This window comes from Macaca nemestrina, chromosome 4 (assembly GCF_043159975.1).
Source record: "Macaca nemestrina isolate mMacNem1 chromosome 4, mMacNem.hap1, whole genome shotgun sequence".
NCBI classification, from domain to species: Eukaryota; Metazoa; Chordata; class Mammalia; order Primates; family Cercopithecidae; genus Macaca; species Macaca nemestrina.
Window position 1 is genome coordinate 156,893,678 of NC_092128.1, and position 17,760 is coordinate 156,911,437.

General features: G+C 33.9%; 1 protein-coding gene across 8 annotated transcripts in view; it reads right to left on the reverse strand.

Annotated features, from left to right (window-relative positions):
* Window positions 1–17,760, reverse strand: part of LOC105483449 (lipase I) — a 110,886-nt gene that overhangs the window by 81,477 nt on the left and 11,649 nt on the right. For 5 of the 8 annotated variants that reach the window (XR_988287.3, XM_011744349.3, XM_071095490.1 and 2 more), the window contains one exon: window positions 2,070–2,455. Coding sequence is in view for 5 of the 8 variants with exons in the window: in XM_011744349.3 (XP_011742651.1) it covers window positions 2,070–2,455 (386 nt within the window). In the remaining 3 variants the exon portion in view is untranslated. Of the gene's footprint in view, window positions 1–164; window positions 569–2,069; window positions 2,456–4,641; window positions 4,693–17,760 lie in introns of those variants that run through there. The other 3 variants (XM_011744350.3, XM_071095488.1, XM_071095491.1) reach the window with 3 other exon arrangements.

Below are 17,760 nucleotides of genomic sequence, written 5' to 3' on the forward strand. Positions count from 1 at the left end.
TAAGCTACCTAGCCTATGGTATTTTGTTATAGCGGCCCAAATGGACTAAAACACAAGCCTAGGTCTCACTCCAAAATTTATGCTAATTTGCTTTCTTGTTTTATCTGATCAGGTTGTGTCAAAAACCTTAGGAAGATTCACAAAAGTTGAATAATGATTCTCACTTCAGAGATGATAAAATTAATTTCATGGATTTTAGGTGACTTCCCCTGATCACCAGCTAAGGAGTGATGCGTCCAATCTTCCAAGGCCGACCTCTGAATACCTCTTAGTCTCAGCTCCAGGAAGGGAATTAGGAGACTACATGAGAGTGTACTTTCACCACACTCTTCGGGAGCTAGTGTGAGACTTGTGGGCAGATCACGGTCCAGCCCACACAGTGACACGTCTGATGGCTTACAGAAAGATGTGGAGCACTTGCCACTAATGAAAAACTACACTCAGGCTTTCAAGGCACAAGGTTATGATTTCCTTCAGATCTCACAGCCATGCCCCAAAATAGGAGGGAGTATCTCTCAAGACTCCAGTGCTGCTGGTCATTTAAATCTTCCTCTGTAATACGAAGCCTCTGTAAGCAAAGGCACTGTTAGAATTTTACCCTAATATTACAAATTTTCCTAAATATTTCTATTTAACATTCACATTCTCCACACTTTGAGGCATATATTTATTAGTTGAGAAAACACCAGTAACATCGGGAAAAATCAGTGATGTAATTAAGTCTGTTGGTGGGGATGGTTGAATCAATTATCTCCTCTGTCTGTCTACAGCAACGGTATTGTTTTGTCCAAATTTGGGGGTGTAAAATTAATAATGAAAGTTGATCTTACTCAACGATGACTCAATGTCACCCACTGATTAAGCACATATATATCAATTCAATTTTCATATAAATATTTTGGTAACATTTTGTTATTCCATATTTACAAATAAGGAAATGCAGCACAGAGAGGCTATGTAATTGTTCAAAATTACAGATGATAAAAGATGGACATATACTTTGAACCCATCCAGTCTGACCCCTGGCCACTACACATAACTGCTTCTTGGAAATGTTGTTACTTGTTCCGTTTTTAGCAGAGTCTGGAAAGTTCAGCACAACACAACTCAAGTTCAAATTTCAAGCCCAATAATGCCCCCAAACCAGATAGCACCCTTCCTTCTCTCAAGTACCCACGACCACCTACTTTCTTTTAGGATAGACATGGATCTCCCAAAGGGTTGACTTTGTAAACAAAAATCATTCACAATACAGATAACATAGAACTGGCCTGAACTTTATTTGATCCATTCAAATCCTGAGCAGACTCGAATGAATCTGAGGTCTGCCTCCAAAGGTGACAGAAGTATGCTACTTTTCGAAATGATTTTTTGCCCGTAATCCCACCAATTTGGGAGGCCAAGGTGGGTGGATCACCTGAGGTCAGGAGTTTGAGACCAGCCTGTCCAACATGGTGAAACCTTGTCTCTACTAAAAATACAAAAATTAGCTGGGCATTGTGGTGGGCACCTGTAATCCCAGCTACTCAGGAAAACCACTTGAACTTGGGAGGTGTAGGCTGCAGTGAGCCGAGATCGTGCCACTGCACTCCAGCTTGGGTGACAGAGTGAGACTCTGTCTCAAAAAAAAAAGAAAAAAAAAAAAGGATTTTTTCTTTACTTTTACCGATTCACACTTAATTATATGCCAATATTTTAGCCATATATTTTTAAAGATACTTTAAGAATGTAATAATTGTAAAGTTTATTTCCCCCACCCACATAGGATAACTATTTTATTCTGAGGTTGGTATAGGTAGTGTTAAAAGAAATCTCAGAAGATTTTTAAATAAAACATAATAACTACTAAATTTTAATATAATGTTTTACAAATAACACAAGATATTTCTAGGTATGGAATTATTCATTTAGGCAGACAAAGAAAAGATGGCTGCATACATTAGTATATTAAACCAGTAATTGTTAATGCTTATGGGGAAAAGTATATCGTTTATTATCACTTTGGGGTATTGAATGTAGCACACTGTATATTGTATAGCATGTATAATACATAAAATTCCAAGACTTACCAAAAGATTTTTAATGTGCCCACTCAAACTCACAGCAACTTTTCTGGTGTTTTTAACCGCTCTATCATAAATAAAAGTTGTAGCACCTCGGTTCCAGTCAACTACAATTACATTCATATCTTCTTCATTCAGCAAAATGCTTACGAAGTTCTGAAGCCATGATGGGATGGAGCCCATTGGTCTGTATCCATGAATAAGCCAGACTGTTTTCTTTTGTGTGTTGAAATTAACATTAAGTGAGTTATTGTGTTCAAACAGTGGCTTAGCACAATTTAGGTTGTTCCTTGTATATATCATCAGAATTATCTCTATTCTTGGAATAAATAAATCTCTGAAGGAATCCTTTATACTTAGATGAGAGAATTCAAGGCATGGTCTTTCATTCTCTGAAATAAGAAAATGTCAATCAAGTTAAGTACTGGAATAATATTTTACTCCTGTTGCTGTTGCAAAGAACAGAATTAAATGTGGAGTGTAGGGAAGACTTCATTTCATTAGCCCTTTAACATAATTTACTGAGCAACTGCAATGTTTAAGGTAATGCATTAATTATCTAAAAAGATTTTCTGAACTAAAAGTAATGGAAAATACAAATGTGATTGGTTAAAAATTTAAGAAGAGATTTTTATCTGTACAAAATGTAACAATAATGGTGTGAGTGAAAACAGTAAGATTGTTAATAAAGTGCAATGGGTACTAATCAAAGTCGATAAATTGATCATAAACTTTAACAAAAGTTTTACAGAATAGTCCTTGTATAATAAGCATTAGAATAAAATATATTTAACCTAACTGGTCATCAATACAAAACAATAAAGTAATATTTTCCTCATAAAATTTAAAATGTTTTAGAAAATTAAATAATAAATATTAATATAACATGAATGTTGAGATCATAAGTTGATACAACATTCCTTTGAAATTTTACATGTGTGTGTTTACTATACACATAAACTTAACAAATCTTTTTCTTAATTTTCTTTCTAGGACTTACCATTTGTAATAAGTGTAAAGACATTAATCACTGGGTTATGTATAATGGGACAAAAATGTAAAACATCTTAAATCTCATCCTTATAGTATTTTCATCCATGTGTACATTCTATCACTATTAACTATCTGTCTACATATTGCTCTATATACTTATCTATCTACCCTAGAAAGAACTAGGACAGAAAATAAAATAACTAAACCAGATTTATAGTAAGAGTCATTGCTAGACAATGAAATGATGACTGCCTTTTGTTTTCTTTTTCACAGATTTTTGTGATTCTATTTTTTTTTTCACAATAAGCAAATAATCCCCATAGTGTTTTTTTTTCCAGATGATAGTATATGTTCATACTGCTTCTAGCACTTTAATTTGATAAGAATATTTAGGAAATAATTTTTCAATCCATACCAAAAATTAACAAAAGTATTAGTGCACTTTATGCCAGTAATTCCACTTTAAAGAATCTATCCCAGAAAAACTTAATACTGAGATAATATGCATTTCCTACAATAATTCTAGTTTTCAAGTATATTCACAATATTGTCACAATTGATTAGATGAAGAAAAATAAGGAAGGCAATAAAGGAGAAGCAAGACTTGCATTCCATTCCTATATTAACAGCTGAGAGATATTTGGAAAAATTATTTCATTTGTTGTAAATATCAGAGAATGAGGAAGAGAAATATATTGAAACACAATACAATATGAAAGCAAGCTACACTGTGCAAATTGTGTGGGAAATCTATACATCCACCTTCCCACCACCTGGAATTCTGACAAGAATTTAATACATATCAGTACCAATCAATACATCCAAAGTCCTGGTCCACTCCAAGCTAAAGTCAATTTTACCTGGCCCTAGAAAGAGTAATGAGGAATAAACCAGTAGGATCCTGGTGATAAATATAACAGAAATAAATCATCACCTAATACAATCAACAAAGATATCTATTATCTATTAACAGATACACAAGTATTTTTCATTAGAATGCAAGAAAAATTACATCTCAAAAACCGGAGCAGGAGTGAAAAATACAAAAATTAGCTGGGCATGGTGGTGCATGCCTGTAATCCCAGCTACTCGGGAGGCTGAGGCAGCAGAATCCATTGAACCAGGGAGGCGGAGGTTGCAGTGAGCCGAGATTGTGCCACTGCACTCCAGCCTGAGCAACAGAGTGAGATCCGTCTCAAAAAAAAAAAAAAAAAAAAAAATTAAGAAAACAACAATAGGATCAGATGAAAAACACAGTAATGAAATATTCCAATTCAGAAAAAGTAAAAATGCAATTGCAAAATTAAAATCTGCATTATAAATGCTATAACAAACCATGGAAAGCTCTTCTTATAGTAAGAACTGAAGAAAGAAAGATATTAAAATTATTAAGGGAAACACAGATAGAGGACAGGGTCTGCTTATTCAAATTAAAAATGATTGCTGTTTCCCTGAGGTGGGGTGGTAATCATTTGAGGGTAAGAGAAAGTAGCAGCTACAACAACTAAGGAAATAATTGTATACAGGGATTTGCACATGGAAAAGGCTCACCATAATCTAGATAAAATCGGTAAATCAGACTCACCAAGAGACTTCCTAGAAACTGGTTTGGATTTCGATGAAAGAGAAAAATACCCTAAAAATATCAAGGCAGAAAATCCAAGTTACAAATTTCTATTGTATGAAGGAATAAAGTTCTAATGACTTCATAATTCTCTTTTTTAAAATAAAACATGAGATAGATAAAAATGTCATCAAGTGGAATGTTTTGTGCCCTAATAATTTTATACCTTTCCTAAAGTACACCACTCATAAAAAGCATAGTAAAGTCCCTGACATTGTCACTATTAAATAAATGTAGATTTATCAAAGACAAGATCCAGAGAAACTTTCGGTATACAAAGATTTGAAGTGAGTATGGAATAAAATTAGATATTGATTTTAAATTTATGAAACTGGGTAAAACATGAATGTGGTATCAAAAATCATTCTTGTACAGTATTTCCAAATTATACTAACAAGATGAGATGTAAGTTAAAAATACAGAGGAAGTAAGCTTGTTGCAAAAATTCATCAACTGAGGGATTTGCAAGATTATTATTTTTTGACTTTCATAGATACATAAGTAGAGGTTTAAAAAAGATATTAAAAACCTTAAATGTTAAATGCTGTGCTATGTAAAATAGTACACATAAATTTCTACACACTAGAAAATATTAAGTTATAGCAAACAGTACATATATATATATAAGAAGAAGTGAAAATGGAAATATATAAAGCAGAATGAAACAAAATGATGATATTACACTAGAGAAAAGAATATATATGATATGTGAGCAGTTCTGTACCCTATTAAAAAGCAAAAAATAAAAATAAACATTTTTTTAAAAAAGTAACAAGATATTTAAAGGAGGTACACAGGCAATTTTAAATAAATAGAGAACTAAATGTATTCTATATAAAATAAAAATAAAATAGGTTGGTGTGTTATAGTGCAGTAATGGCACCAATTTACCACTCTTGAATCCTTCTCATTTCTCTTGGAAATTTTAGTTACATCATAAGTGGGGTGACTTGTTCCACTCCTTGATATGGACACAAATGTAGGGCTTGCCCTAGAAAATAGAACCTTAGGAAACTTAATGCAAGCAGAGGCTTAAAATCAGCTTGTGCATGTGGGTTTGGACATTCTAACCTCTGCTATCACCACAAAAGCATCCCTAGTCTGGCCTGTTAGAAAAGGAAAGACAGGTGTAATAGTGTAAAGTTCTCCAGTGTGCTAGGTTCTAGTCACCCCAGCTGACTGACAGTCATTCAATAGCCAGACATGAACTGAACCAGGAAAAACAGAGTTACCTAACCACCTCCCATATGACTCCACAAGTGTGAGTAATAGCTGCTTAACATCAAATCCCACTGAAGGTTAAGAGTTTTATTTTATTTTGGCATCACTGTGACATCATATAGTCGATTTCATCAGCAAAATTAATATCAAGTAAAGAGAATAAAAACAAGTCATCAACTGATACAGTGAGTGCGGTGGCTAATGCTTATAATCCCACCACTTTGGGAGACCGAGCTGGGTGGGTCACCTGAGACCAGCCTGGCCAACATGGTAAAACCTCGTTTCTACTAAAAATACAAAAATTAGCTGGGTATGGCAGTGGGCGCCTGTAATCCCAGCTACTTGGGAGGCTGAGGCAGGAGACTCGCTTGAACCTGGGAGGTGGAGGCTGCAGTGACCGAGATCACACCACTGCACTCCAGCCTGGGTAACAGAGCAAGACTCTGTCTCAAAACAAACAAACAAACAAACAACAACAACAAAACAGTTATCAAATGATACAAAAAAAGGTAAACTAATGTATTGTCAAACTCTTGAACATTAAATTGATTCAATTCTGCTAGATTTAGGAATAGAAAGAAAAATAAGATTCTAGACAACAAAACCTTACAGGAATCCCTGATAAGATTGTAAGTGGACTCTTCAGCAGAAACTTTGCAGGGCAGAAGGCAATGGAAATATATATTTTAAATGTTGAAAGAAAAAACTGTCAACCTAGAATTCCATATCCAACAAAATTATCCTTTAAAAATGAGGAAGAAATTAAAACATCCCAACATTCCTACACGAGCATAAGTTGGGAATTCCTTACCTCTAGACCCACTCTACATGAAATGTTAATGCAAGTCCTTCACATTTAAATGAAAGTACACTAGACAAGTAACTAGAAGTCATACAAAAATATAAAAATATAAGGTTCTCTGGTAAAGACAAATATATGACAAATAAAAACAGTTTTGCTTTGTAACTTTACTTTTTATTTTCTACAAGACTTAAAAGACAAATGCATAAAAATAATTATGAATGCATGTTAATGTTAATGAGTACACGATATATAATGATGTAATCTGTGTCATCGGTAAAATTAAGTAGGGGAGGGTGGAACTGTAAAGAAGTAGAGAATTTTGTTATGGTATTGGAGTTAAGTCAGTATCAATTTTAAAAAGATAATGACTTTTGGCTATTATGTGTAATCCTCAATGTAATCAGAAAGAAAACATCTATAGAATATTTAAGAAAATGAGAAGAGAATCAAAACACACTGCTACCAAAAAAAAAAAAAAATCGATTAAACACAAAGAAAGGCAGTAGTGGAGGAAATGAGGGACAAAAAGCGTTAAGTCATACAGAAAACTAATAACAAAGTGGTAAAAATAAGTGCTTTGCTATCAATGATAATTTTAAATGTAGGTAGACTAAACAACCCCCCCAACTGGAAACATATTGGCAGAATGAATAAAAATCAGGATCAAACTATATGTTATCTATAAGAGACTCAGTTTAGATTTAAAGATATATACATTGAAACTTAAAGAATGAAAAAAGATATTCAATGCAAAATGTAACAAAAAGCGAGCAGAAATGCTGCACTAATATCAAGCAAATTAACTAAGTTAAAATCTGTTACAAGAGACAAATATATTAAAATGCTGAATCAGTAAAAATTCTTAGAAGAAAACAAGGGTGAAACCTTCATACGTTGGATTTGGCAATGATTTCTTGAAGGCTACAAGAACAGAACCACAGGTGACAACCAAAAAAAATGAGTAAATTGGACTTAATCAAAATTAAAACTTTTATGCATCAAAGGACATTATCAACAAAGTAAAAAGGCAACCCACTGAATGTGAGAAAATATTTATTAATCATATATCTGATATGGGATTAATTCCAGAATATTATAATGAACTTCTATAACTCAACAACGAAAACACAAACAATCCAATTAAAACTGGGCAAAGAACTTAAATAGACATATCATTGAAGATATCCAAAAGTTCCCTAAGCTTATGAAAAGAAGCTCAATATCACTATCACTAATAATTAGGGAAACATAAATCAAACTTATAATGAGATGCCACTTCCTACCTATTATGATAACTTGCTAAAAATACACACACACAAAAAAAATGGAAAATAACAACTGTTGGTAAGGATGTACAGAAATTGGAACCATTGTACATTCTTGATGGGGATATAAAATGGCGTAGCTGCTGTGGAAAATGGTATGGTGGCTCCTCAAAAGTTGAAAATAAAATTAACGTTTTATCCAGCAATTCCACTTCTGTATATACACCCAAAAGAATTGAAAACAGTAACTGGAAAAGATATTTGTATACCCATGTTTATAGAAGCATTATTTGCAATAGCTAAAAGATGGAAGCCACACAAGTATCCATCAACAGGTGAATGAATAAACAAAACCTGGTAGATATCTAGAATGGAATATTGTTCAGCTTTGAAAAGGTTAAATTGACACATACTACAATAAGAATAACTTTGAAGACATTATGTCAAGTGCAAATAAACTGGATATAAAAGGACAAATACCATATAATTCAATTTAAATGAGATACCAAGAGCAGTCAAATTTATAGAGAAAGAAAGTAGGACTGTGGTTGCTCTGGGCTGAGGGAAAACGGGAAATGAGGAATCATTTAATAGGCACAGAGTTGATGTGTACAGAATTTGAGTTTGAAAAGTTAAAAAATTCTGGCGATGGGTGATGATCATGGTTGCATGACAGTGTGCATGCAGTTAATGCCACTAACCTATAAACTTTAAAATGGCTAAAATCATAATTTTTTCTCTGTGTTTGACCACAATTGAAAGAAAACAAAACAAAACATTCAGAATCCAATTTCTGTCATTACAGATATCTCATCCCCTCATCCCAGATTTGCCTTACTGCTGTAAACAACGAGAACAGTGGTAAAATATATGCGAACAAAATTAGACACTGGACAACAAAAAACATAGAATTGTGATTGCTGAAAGGGAAGCAATTTATTTGAACCCTATAAACTCATAACATTCTGCTTGGAGGTCATTTCCAGACTGCTGCGTAAAAAGGGCTCAGTTAATCAGAGTATAGCAGTCTTGTCAAGTTGGGGAGAAACATCAGAGTCTGGGAAGTCTGAGACAACTAGAATTTGAAAGGCAAAGTGCCAGAGAGGAAGGAACCAGGCAGAAGAAAAGCTCTGAAATCTGCATAGGGGTCGCTTATATCTGGATGTTACTGGATCCATATGTTGCTGGATATGATCCTTTGCATACATGGGATAGAACCACAAAGAGCTGAAAGCTGAACAATTTTCGAGGTTACATTAGACTAGGAGAGATTGAAGTTCCAACTAGGCAAAGTAGGAAGACCTTAATAAACAGTAGGAACATTCAGCAGAATCCCTAGAATGGTCAGACTTTAGTTTAAATGGCACTAAACCAGGTCTAGAATAAAAGAGAATGTAGAGCCATCCTCCTTCTCTTATTCTCCAAGCTCTGCTTGCTTTCATTCAGCCTCATTCTCCGACAAAGGACAGGCTATGTATATAATATTTAAGGAAAATGTTAACAATCTTGGGATAGGCAAAGGACTCTAATAAAAGATACACAGTAAGCATGAAACAGAAAAAAGTGATAAATTAGAGTTTTACATAATAATACGTATCTTCCAAAAGGACATTGTTAAAAATATGAATATGCAGAGTTATGTATCTGAAAAACACTTGTATCTAGACTAACATGTATACGTATTATAAGAAAATTCAATGTTTCAATTGGCAAAATAGTTAAAGACATTTTACAAAAGATGGCATAATGTCTAAGAAGCTGAAGAAATGATACTCAACATCACTAGTCATCAAAACAACGTGATTTAAAACCAAAATAATCTACCACTACATATCCAGGAGACTGGCTAACATTAAAAACTGACAAAACCAACTAGGATGTAAAACAACTGAAACCATTGTACATTGCTGGGGAAAATGACAAAATGATACAATTATTGTTAATTTCTTATAATGTTCTATGCACTTACATGATCCCAAAAATTAACTTGCGGATGTTAACGCATGAGAAATAAAAACGTGTCCTTACTACATTTACAAGTTCATAGTGTTTTTTTGTTTTGTTTTGTTTTGTTTTTATATAACGACACTAAATTGTAAAAAAAAAAAAAAAAAGTCAATCAAGAAGTACAAGACGTATACGGGTAATTAAATTGTAATAAATTAATACTACCCAGCAATAAAAAGAAATAAACTTCTTATGCATGCAAAAACTTGGATGAATCACAAAAGCATTATGCTGAGCAAAAGACTCCAGAAACAAAAAAGCACATATTTTAAATTTTCATGTATATGAAATTCTACAAAAGAAATATTTAATATAGTGTCATAAAGAAGGTCTGGGTTATATAGAACCAGAGGTGTGGAAGGGATTAATTGCAAAAAGCTAAATTTTAAGGGTGCAGGAAATGTTTTATATCTTGACTTTATGGTTGTTATATACCATAAGAAGTATGATGCACCTATTTTTTTTTTTTCCAAAACTCATTAGGCCTGGTGCAGTGGCTCACATCTGTAATTCCAGAACTCTGAGAGGTCAAGGCAGGAGGATTGCTGGAGGCTAGGAGTTCAAGACCAGTCTAAGCAAGGTAGTAAGACGATGTCTCTACAAAAAAAAAAAAAAAAAAAGTGAAAAATAAACCAGGTCTGGTAGTACACACCTGTGGTCCTACCTACTCAGGAGGCTGAGGTAGGAGGATTGCCTGAACCCAGAAGATCAAGGCTCAGTGAGCCATGGTAGCACCACTGCACTCCAGCCTGGGCAACAGAAGAAGAACCTATCTCAGCATCAACAACAAAAAATAATCAAAGTACATTTAAATGTGTGTACATTTTATTGTATTTATACTCAACATCAATAAAATTAATTTTTAGAAACTTAAAGATCCAAAACTTTTTCAAATAATAGAAAAATATAAAGTTCAACAAATAATTCTTAAAAGCTAGAATAATCCTAATGTCAAACATAAAGATAGGACAAATACACACACACACACACACACACACACCCAGATAAATTAGATATGTCATTCCGACCCATACAACAATCTAAAGGCAAAATTCCCAAATCACAAAAATACAGAGCGTAAGAACAAAAAATTAATTTATACTATTTTAAATATAAGTTAGAATAGAAGTATAACTTAATAAAATAACAGAATGCTTTTTTATTTTATGCCAATTGGAATAATCATACTAATGATAAAACACTAGTGCATATTTCCATTAAAATTAAAAAGTATAAAAAGTGTCTGCTATCACACTATGTATTATTTTTTAATATTCTAATGTAGCATTAAGATTTGAAAAGTAGGAAGCTAAATATCATGATAAAATGTTGCGGGTGCTGACAGACAAAATAGCCAATATAGATGATAATGTAACTGACTGGCTAGAACTGAAAAACACACTACTTGTGATTGAATTTCATAATGCAATCACAGGTATTAACAGCAGAATAGACCAAGCAAAGGAAAGAATCTCAGGGCTAGAAGACTGCCTTTCTGAAATAAGACAGGTAGACAAGAGTAGAGAGAAAAGAATGAAAAGGAAGAATCTCAGAGAAATATGGGATCATGTAAAGATACCAAATAAATCTATGACTCATTGGTGTACCTGAAAGAGATGGGGAGAATATATTGGAAAATATATTTTAGGATATCATCCAGAAGAATTTCCCCAACCTACCTAGAGAGGGCAACGTTCAAATTCAGGAAATGCAAAGAACCCCAGTAAGATACTTTAAAAGAAGATCATCCCCAAGACACAAAATCATCAGATTCTACAAGGTTGAAGTGAAAGAAAAATGTTAAAGGCAGCAAGAGAGAAAAACCAGGTCATCTACAAAGGGGAGCCATCAGACTAACAGAAGACCTTTCAGCGGAAACCCTACAAGCCAGAAGAGATTGGGAGCCACTATTCAAGATTCTTAAAGAAAAGAAATTCCAGGCTAGAATTTCATATCTGGGCAAACTAAGCTTCATAAGCAAAAGAGATATAAGATCTTTTTCAGACAAGCAAATGCTGAGGGAATTTGTTACCACCAGACCTGCCTTACAAGAGCTCTGGAATAAAGCACTAGATAGGGAAAGGAAAGATCATTACCAGTCATTACAAAAACATACTGAAGTACACAGACTGCTGACACTATAAAACAACCACATAAACAAGTCTGCAAAGTAACGAGCTAATATCATGATGACAGGGTCGAATCCACATATATCCATACTAACCTTACATGTCAATGGGTTAAATGCCTCAATTAAAAGACACAGGGTGGTAAACTGGATAAAGTACCAAGACCCATTTGTATGCTGTCTTCAAAAAACCCATCTCACATACAGTGACAAACATGGGCTCAAAATAAAGGGGTGGAAAAGAATCTACCAAGCAAATATAAAACAGAAAAAAACACAGGGGTTGCAATTCTAGTTTCTGACAAAACAGATTTTAAATCAACAAAGATCAGAAAAGACAAAGACATTACATAATCATAGAGGGTTCCATTCAACAAGAAAATCTACCTGCCCTAAATATGTATGTACCCAACACAGGAGCACCCAGGTTTGTAAAGCATGCTCTTTCTCAGAGACCTTCCAAGGGACTTAGAATCCCACACAATAATAATGGGGACTTCAACAATCCACTGACAATATGAGATACATTACTGAGACAGAAAATTAATAAAGATATCCAGTACCAGAACTCAGCACTGGATCAAATGGACCTGATAGCTCCACATAAAACAATAGAATATACATTTTTCTCAAGGCCACATGGCAAATACTCTAAAATCAGACACACAATTGAAAGTAAAACACTCCTCAGCAAAGCAAAAGAAATGAAATCATAACAAAAAGTCTCTCATACCACAGTGTAATCAAATTAGAAATTAAGGCTAAGAAATTCACTCAAAATGATATAATTACATGAAATAGAATAACCTACTCCTAAGTGAATCCTGGGTAAAATTAACGTTTCGAGAAATTATTTGAAACTAATGAGAAAAAAGATGCAACATACCAGAATCTTTGGGATACAGCTAGGGCAGTGATAAGAGAGAAATTGATAACACTAAATGACCACATCAAAAAGTTAGAAAGATCTCAAGTTAACAATCTAACATCACAACTAAAATAACTAGGGAACCATGAGCAAACAAATTACAAACTAGCAGAAGACAACAAATAACCAAAATCAGAGCTGAACTGAAGGAGACTGAGAAATGAAATACTATTCAAGAGATCAATGAATCAAGGAGATGGTTTTCTGGAAAAAATTAATACAATAAATAGCCTGCTGGCTAGACTAATAAAGAAGAAAAGAAGAGTCACATAAACAGAACCAGTAACAATAAGGGTGATATTACTACTTAACCCACAGAAACACAATCATCAGAGAATATTATAGACACTTCTATGCATATTAACCAGAAAACCTAAAAGAAATTGATAAATTCCTGGACAAATACATGCTCCCAAGACAGACGTCAGGAAGAACTGGTATCCCTGAACATACCAATGATGAGCTCTGAAATTTAGGAAGTAATAAACAGCCTACCAACCAAAAAAGGAAAAAAACCTGGGAAAAGCCTGGGACCAGATGCATTCACAGATGAATTCTACTAGATGTACAAAGAAGAGCTGGTACCATTCCTACTGAAACTATTCCTGAAAAAATGAGGAGGAGGGACTCCTCCCTAACTCATTCTATGAGGCCATCATCATCCTGATACCAAAATCTGGCAGAGATTTAACAACAACACAAAAAACTTCAGGCCAATATCCTTGATGAGTATCAATGCAAAAATCCTCAACAAATACTGGCAAACCGAATCCAGTAGCACATCAACAAGCTTATCCACCATGATCAAGTAGGCTTCATCTCTGGGATGCAAGGTTGGTTCAACATACACAAATCAATAAATGTGACTCATCACATAAACAGAACTAAAGACAAAAACCACGTGATTATCTCAATAGATGCAGAAAAGGCCTTCAATAAAATTCAACATTGCTCCATGCTAAAAACTCTCAATAAACTATGTATTGAAGGAACATGCCTCAAGATAATAAGAGCCATATATGACAAACCCACAGCCAACATCATACTAAATGGATAAAAGCTGAAAGCATTCCCTTTGAAAACAGCCAAGAAAAGGATACCCTTTCTCACCATTCCTATTCAACATAGTATTGGAAGTCCTGACCCAGGCAATCAGGCAAGATTTGAAAGAAATAAAAGGCATCCAAATAGGGAGAGAGGAAGTCGAACTACTGCTGTTTGCAGACAACCTGATCCTATCTCTAGAAAACCGTATAGTCTCTGCCCAAATGCCTCTTAAATTGATAAAGAAGAACTTCAGCAAAGTCTCAGGATACATAATCAATATGCAAAAATCACTAGTATTCCTATACACCAACAAAGTCAAGCCTTGAGCCAAATCAGGAATTAACTCTCATTCACAATTGCCACAAAAAGAATAAAATACCTAGGAATACATCTAACTAGGGTAGTGAAAGATCTCTACTAGGAGAACAACAAAACACTGCTCAGATAAATCAGAGATGACACACACGAAAAATAGAGAAACATACCACGCTTATGGATAGAAAGAATCAGTATCATTAAAATGATAATACTGCCCAAAGCAATTTATAGATTCAATGCTATTACTATTAAACTACCACTGAGATTACTCACAGAACAAGAAAAAAACTATTTTAATATTCACATGGAACCAAAAAAGGGCCCAAATAGCCAAGGCAATCCTAAGCACAAAGAACAAAGCTGGAGGCATCACACTACCTGACTTCAAACTATACTACAGGGTTACAGTAACCAAAACAGCATGATCCTAGTACAAAAACAGACACATAAACCAATGGAACAGAGTAGAGAACCCAGACATAATGCTGCACACCTACAACTATCTGATCTTCAACAAACCTGCCAAAAACAATGGGAAAGGATTCCCTATTGAATAAGTGGTGCTGGGATAACTGATTAGCCTTATAAAGAAGATTGAAACTGGACTCCTTCCTTACATCATATACAAAAATTAACTGAAGTGGGATTAAAAACATAAAATGTAAAACCCAACACTACAAAAACCCTGAAAGACAACTTAGGCAATGCCATTCAGACCACAGACACAGGCTAAGATTTCATGACAAAAACACCAAAGGCAACTGCAACTAAAACAAAAATTAACAAGTGGGATCTAATTAAACTAAAGAGCTTCTGCACAGCAAAAGTAACTATCAACAGACTAAACAACCTACAGAATGGGAGAAAATTTCTGCAAACTATGCATCTGACAAAGGTTTAATATCCAGAATCTATAAGGAACTTAAACAAATTTACAAGAATAAAAACTAATAACTCCATTAAAAAGTGGGCAAATGACATGAGCACTTTTCAAAAGAAGACATACATGTGGCTAACAATTACATGAAAATAAAACCTCAACATCGCTGATGAGTAGATAAATGTCAATCAAAACCGAATGAGATATCATCTCACACCATTCAGAATGGCTCTTAAAGAGTCAAAAAATAACAGACACTGACAAGGTTGTGGAGAAAAAGGAACACTTACATGATATCACTGGGAACATAAATTAGTTCAACCATTGTGGAAGACAGTGTGGCAATTCCTCAAAGAGCTAAAAAACAGAACAACTATTCAGCTTAGCAATCCAATTACTGGGTATATACCCAAAGGGATATAAATCATTCTATTAAAAAAACACATGTTCACTGCAGCACGATTCACAGTTGCAAAGACATTGAATCAACCTAAACGCCCATCAGTGATAGACTGGATAAAGAAAATGTGGTACACATACACCATGGAATACTATGCAGCCTTAAAAATGAATGAGATCATAGCCTTCGCAGGGACATGAATGGAGCTAAAGGCCATTATCCTTAGCAAATTAACACAGAAACAGAAAACCAAATGCCACATGTTCTCACTTTTAAGTGGGAGCTAAACGCTGAGATCACATGGACACATGGGGGAGAACAACACACACTGGGCCCTGTTCATGGGGGTTAGGGGCAGTGACAGCACCAGGAAGAATAGCTAATGGATGCTAGGCTTAATACGTGCAGTGGTATAAATAAATGTAGTAGTATTTAATTCAAAATTTTTCAGTTATATGATATAATAAATTCCTATTTTTTGAAGGGTGAGTGGGTTTAAGCTGGTTTAAACTAGGTTCCTATGATTTGCAAATTAGTTTTTTTTTAAAAAGATGTGGAAAGATTGAGGAGGAGAGAGAGAAAAGAAGGAAAAGAAAACAGAAAGAAGAGGAAAAGAGAAAAAAGGAAAAAATGAAAAAAGAAATTTTTAAAAATACAGTACTGAAATACATCATGATTGAATACAAGCATTAATATCATGAAGTAAGTTCTGCTCAAATTAATGTATATCTGCAGTGCAATTCTAAAATAACGTCTCAATACTATAACTAAGGAGAGGCAGAAAGTGTGTAAGAAAAATAAATGATATTTTGAAGATAATAGGACCATGATTAAAATTATGTTTACATAATAAACCAATTAAAAAGAGGCCTGTGAAACAGAACCAAAAATTGATAGACAGTTTAATGAAATAGAATGGGGACACCCAGAAATACACCATTTTAGCTAGAATAATTATGGCAATTAAAAGCAGTCAAAGGTGATGGATTTTTAAATAAAAAATGTTAGGATAATTATTTGATTCTAGTTATATTAAAGCAGTCCATGTAAAAGTAAAATTATACAAACTAGAAGAAGGATACAGTTAATATATATATGATCTCAGATTGAAGAATAATTTTTCAGCATAAAAACAAAGAAACCATGAAGCCAATAGGTTTCACAGCACATACATTTAAAACATCTGTACATAAAGAAACACTATAAACTAGACAAAAGACAAAAAATGAACTATGGAAGTGTTTTCAATATAAGGTAGGAAAGGAACTAATACAGATATACAAAACTGTAAATGAGAAAAAAGAAAAAGAATACTATAGTTGAACACCAGGTGAGGGATATAAACCGACATTTTCTAAAAATGTTCAGAGAGGTCATAAATGTATTAACATATGCTTAGTCTCCTTAAAAAAATCACTAAATTTTAATTAAAGTAAAATTACCATATCATTTTTACCTTTATACTCATTGACTACTAACATCAATGTATATTGCAACATTTCAATACAGAATATTTAGGATTCAATTAAATCCATGGAAATTAGAGACTGGAAAAATAAATTATCATGTATTTCTAAGATGAGGACTATACAGCATTTAAGAAATTATGAAGATGGATTAGAGACTTAAATGTTAGACCTAATACCATAAAAATCCTAGAGGAAAACCTAGGTAGTACCATTCAGGACATAGGCATGGGCAAAGACTTCATGTCTAAAACACCAAAAGCAATGGCAGCAAAAGCCAAAATTGACAAATGGGATCTCATTAAACTAAAGAGCTTCTGCACAGCAAAAGAAACTACCATCAGAGTGAACAGGCAACCTACAGAATGGGAGAAAATTTTTGCAATCTACTCATCTGACAAAGGGCTAATATCCAGAACCTACAAAGAACTCAAACAAATTTACAAGAAAAAAACAACCCCATCAAAAAGTGGGCAAAGGATATGAACAGACATTTCTCAAAAGAAGACATTCATACAGCCAACAGACACATGAAAAAATGCTCATCATCACTGGCCATCAGAGAAATGCAAATCAAAACCACAATGAGATACCATCTCACACCAGTTAGAATGG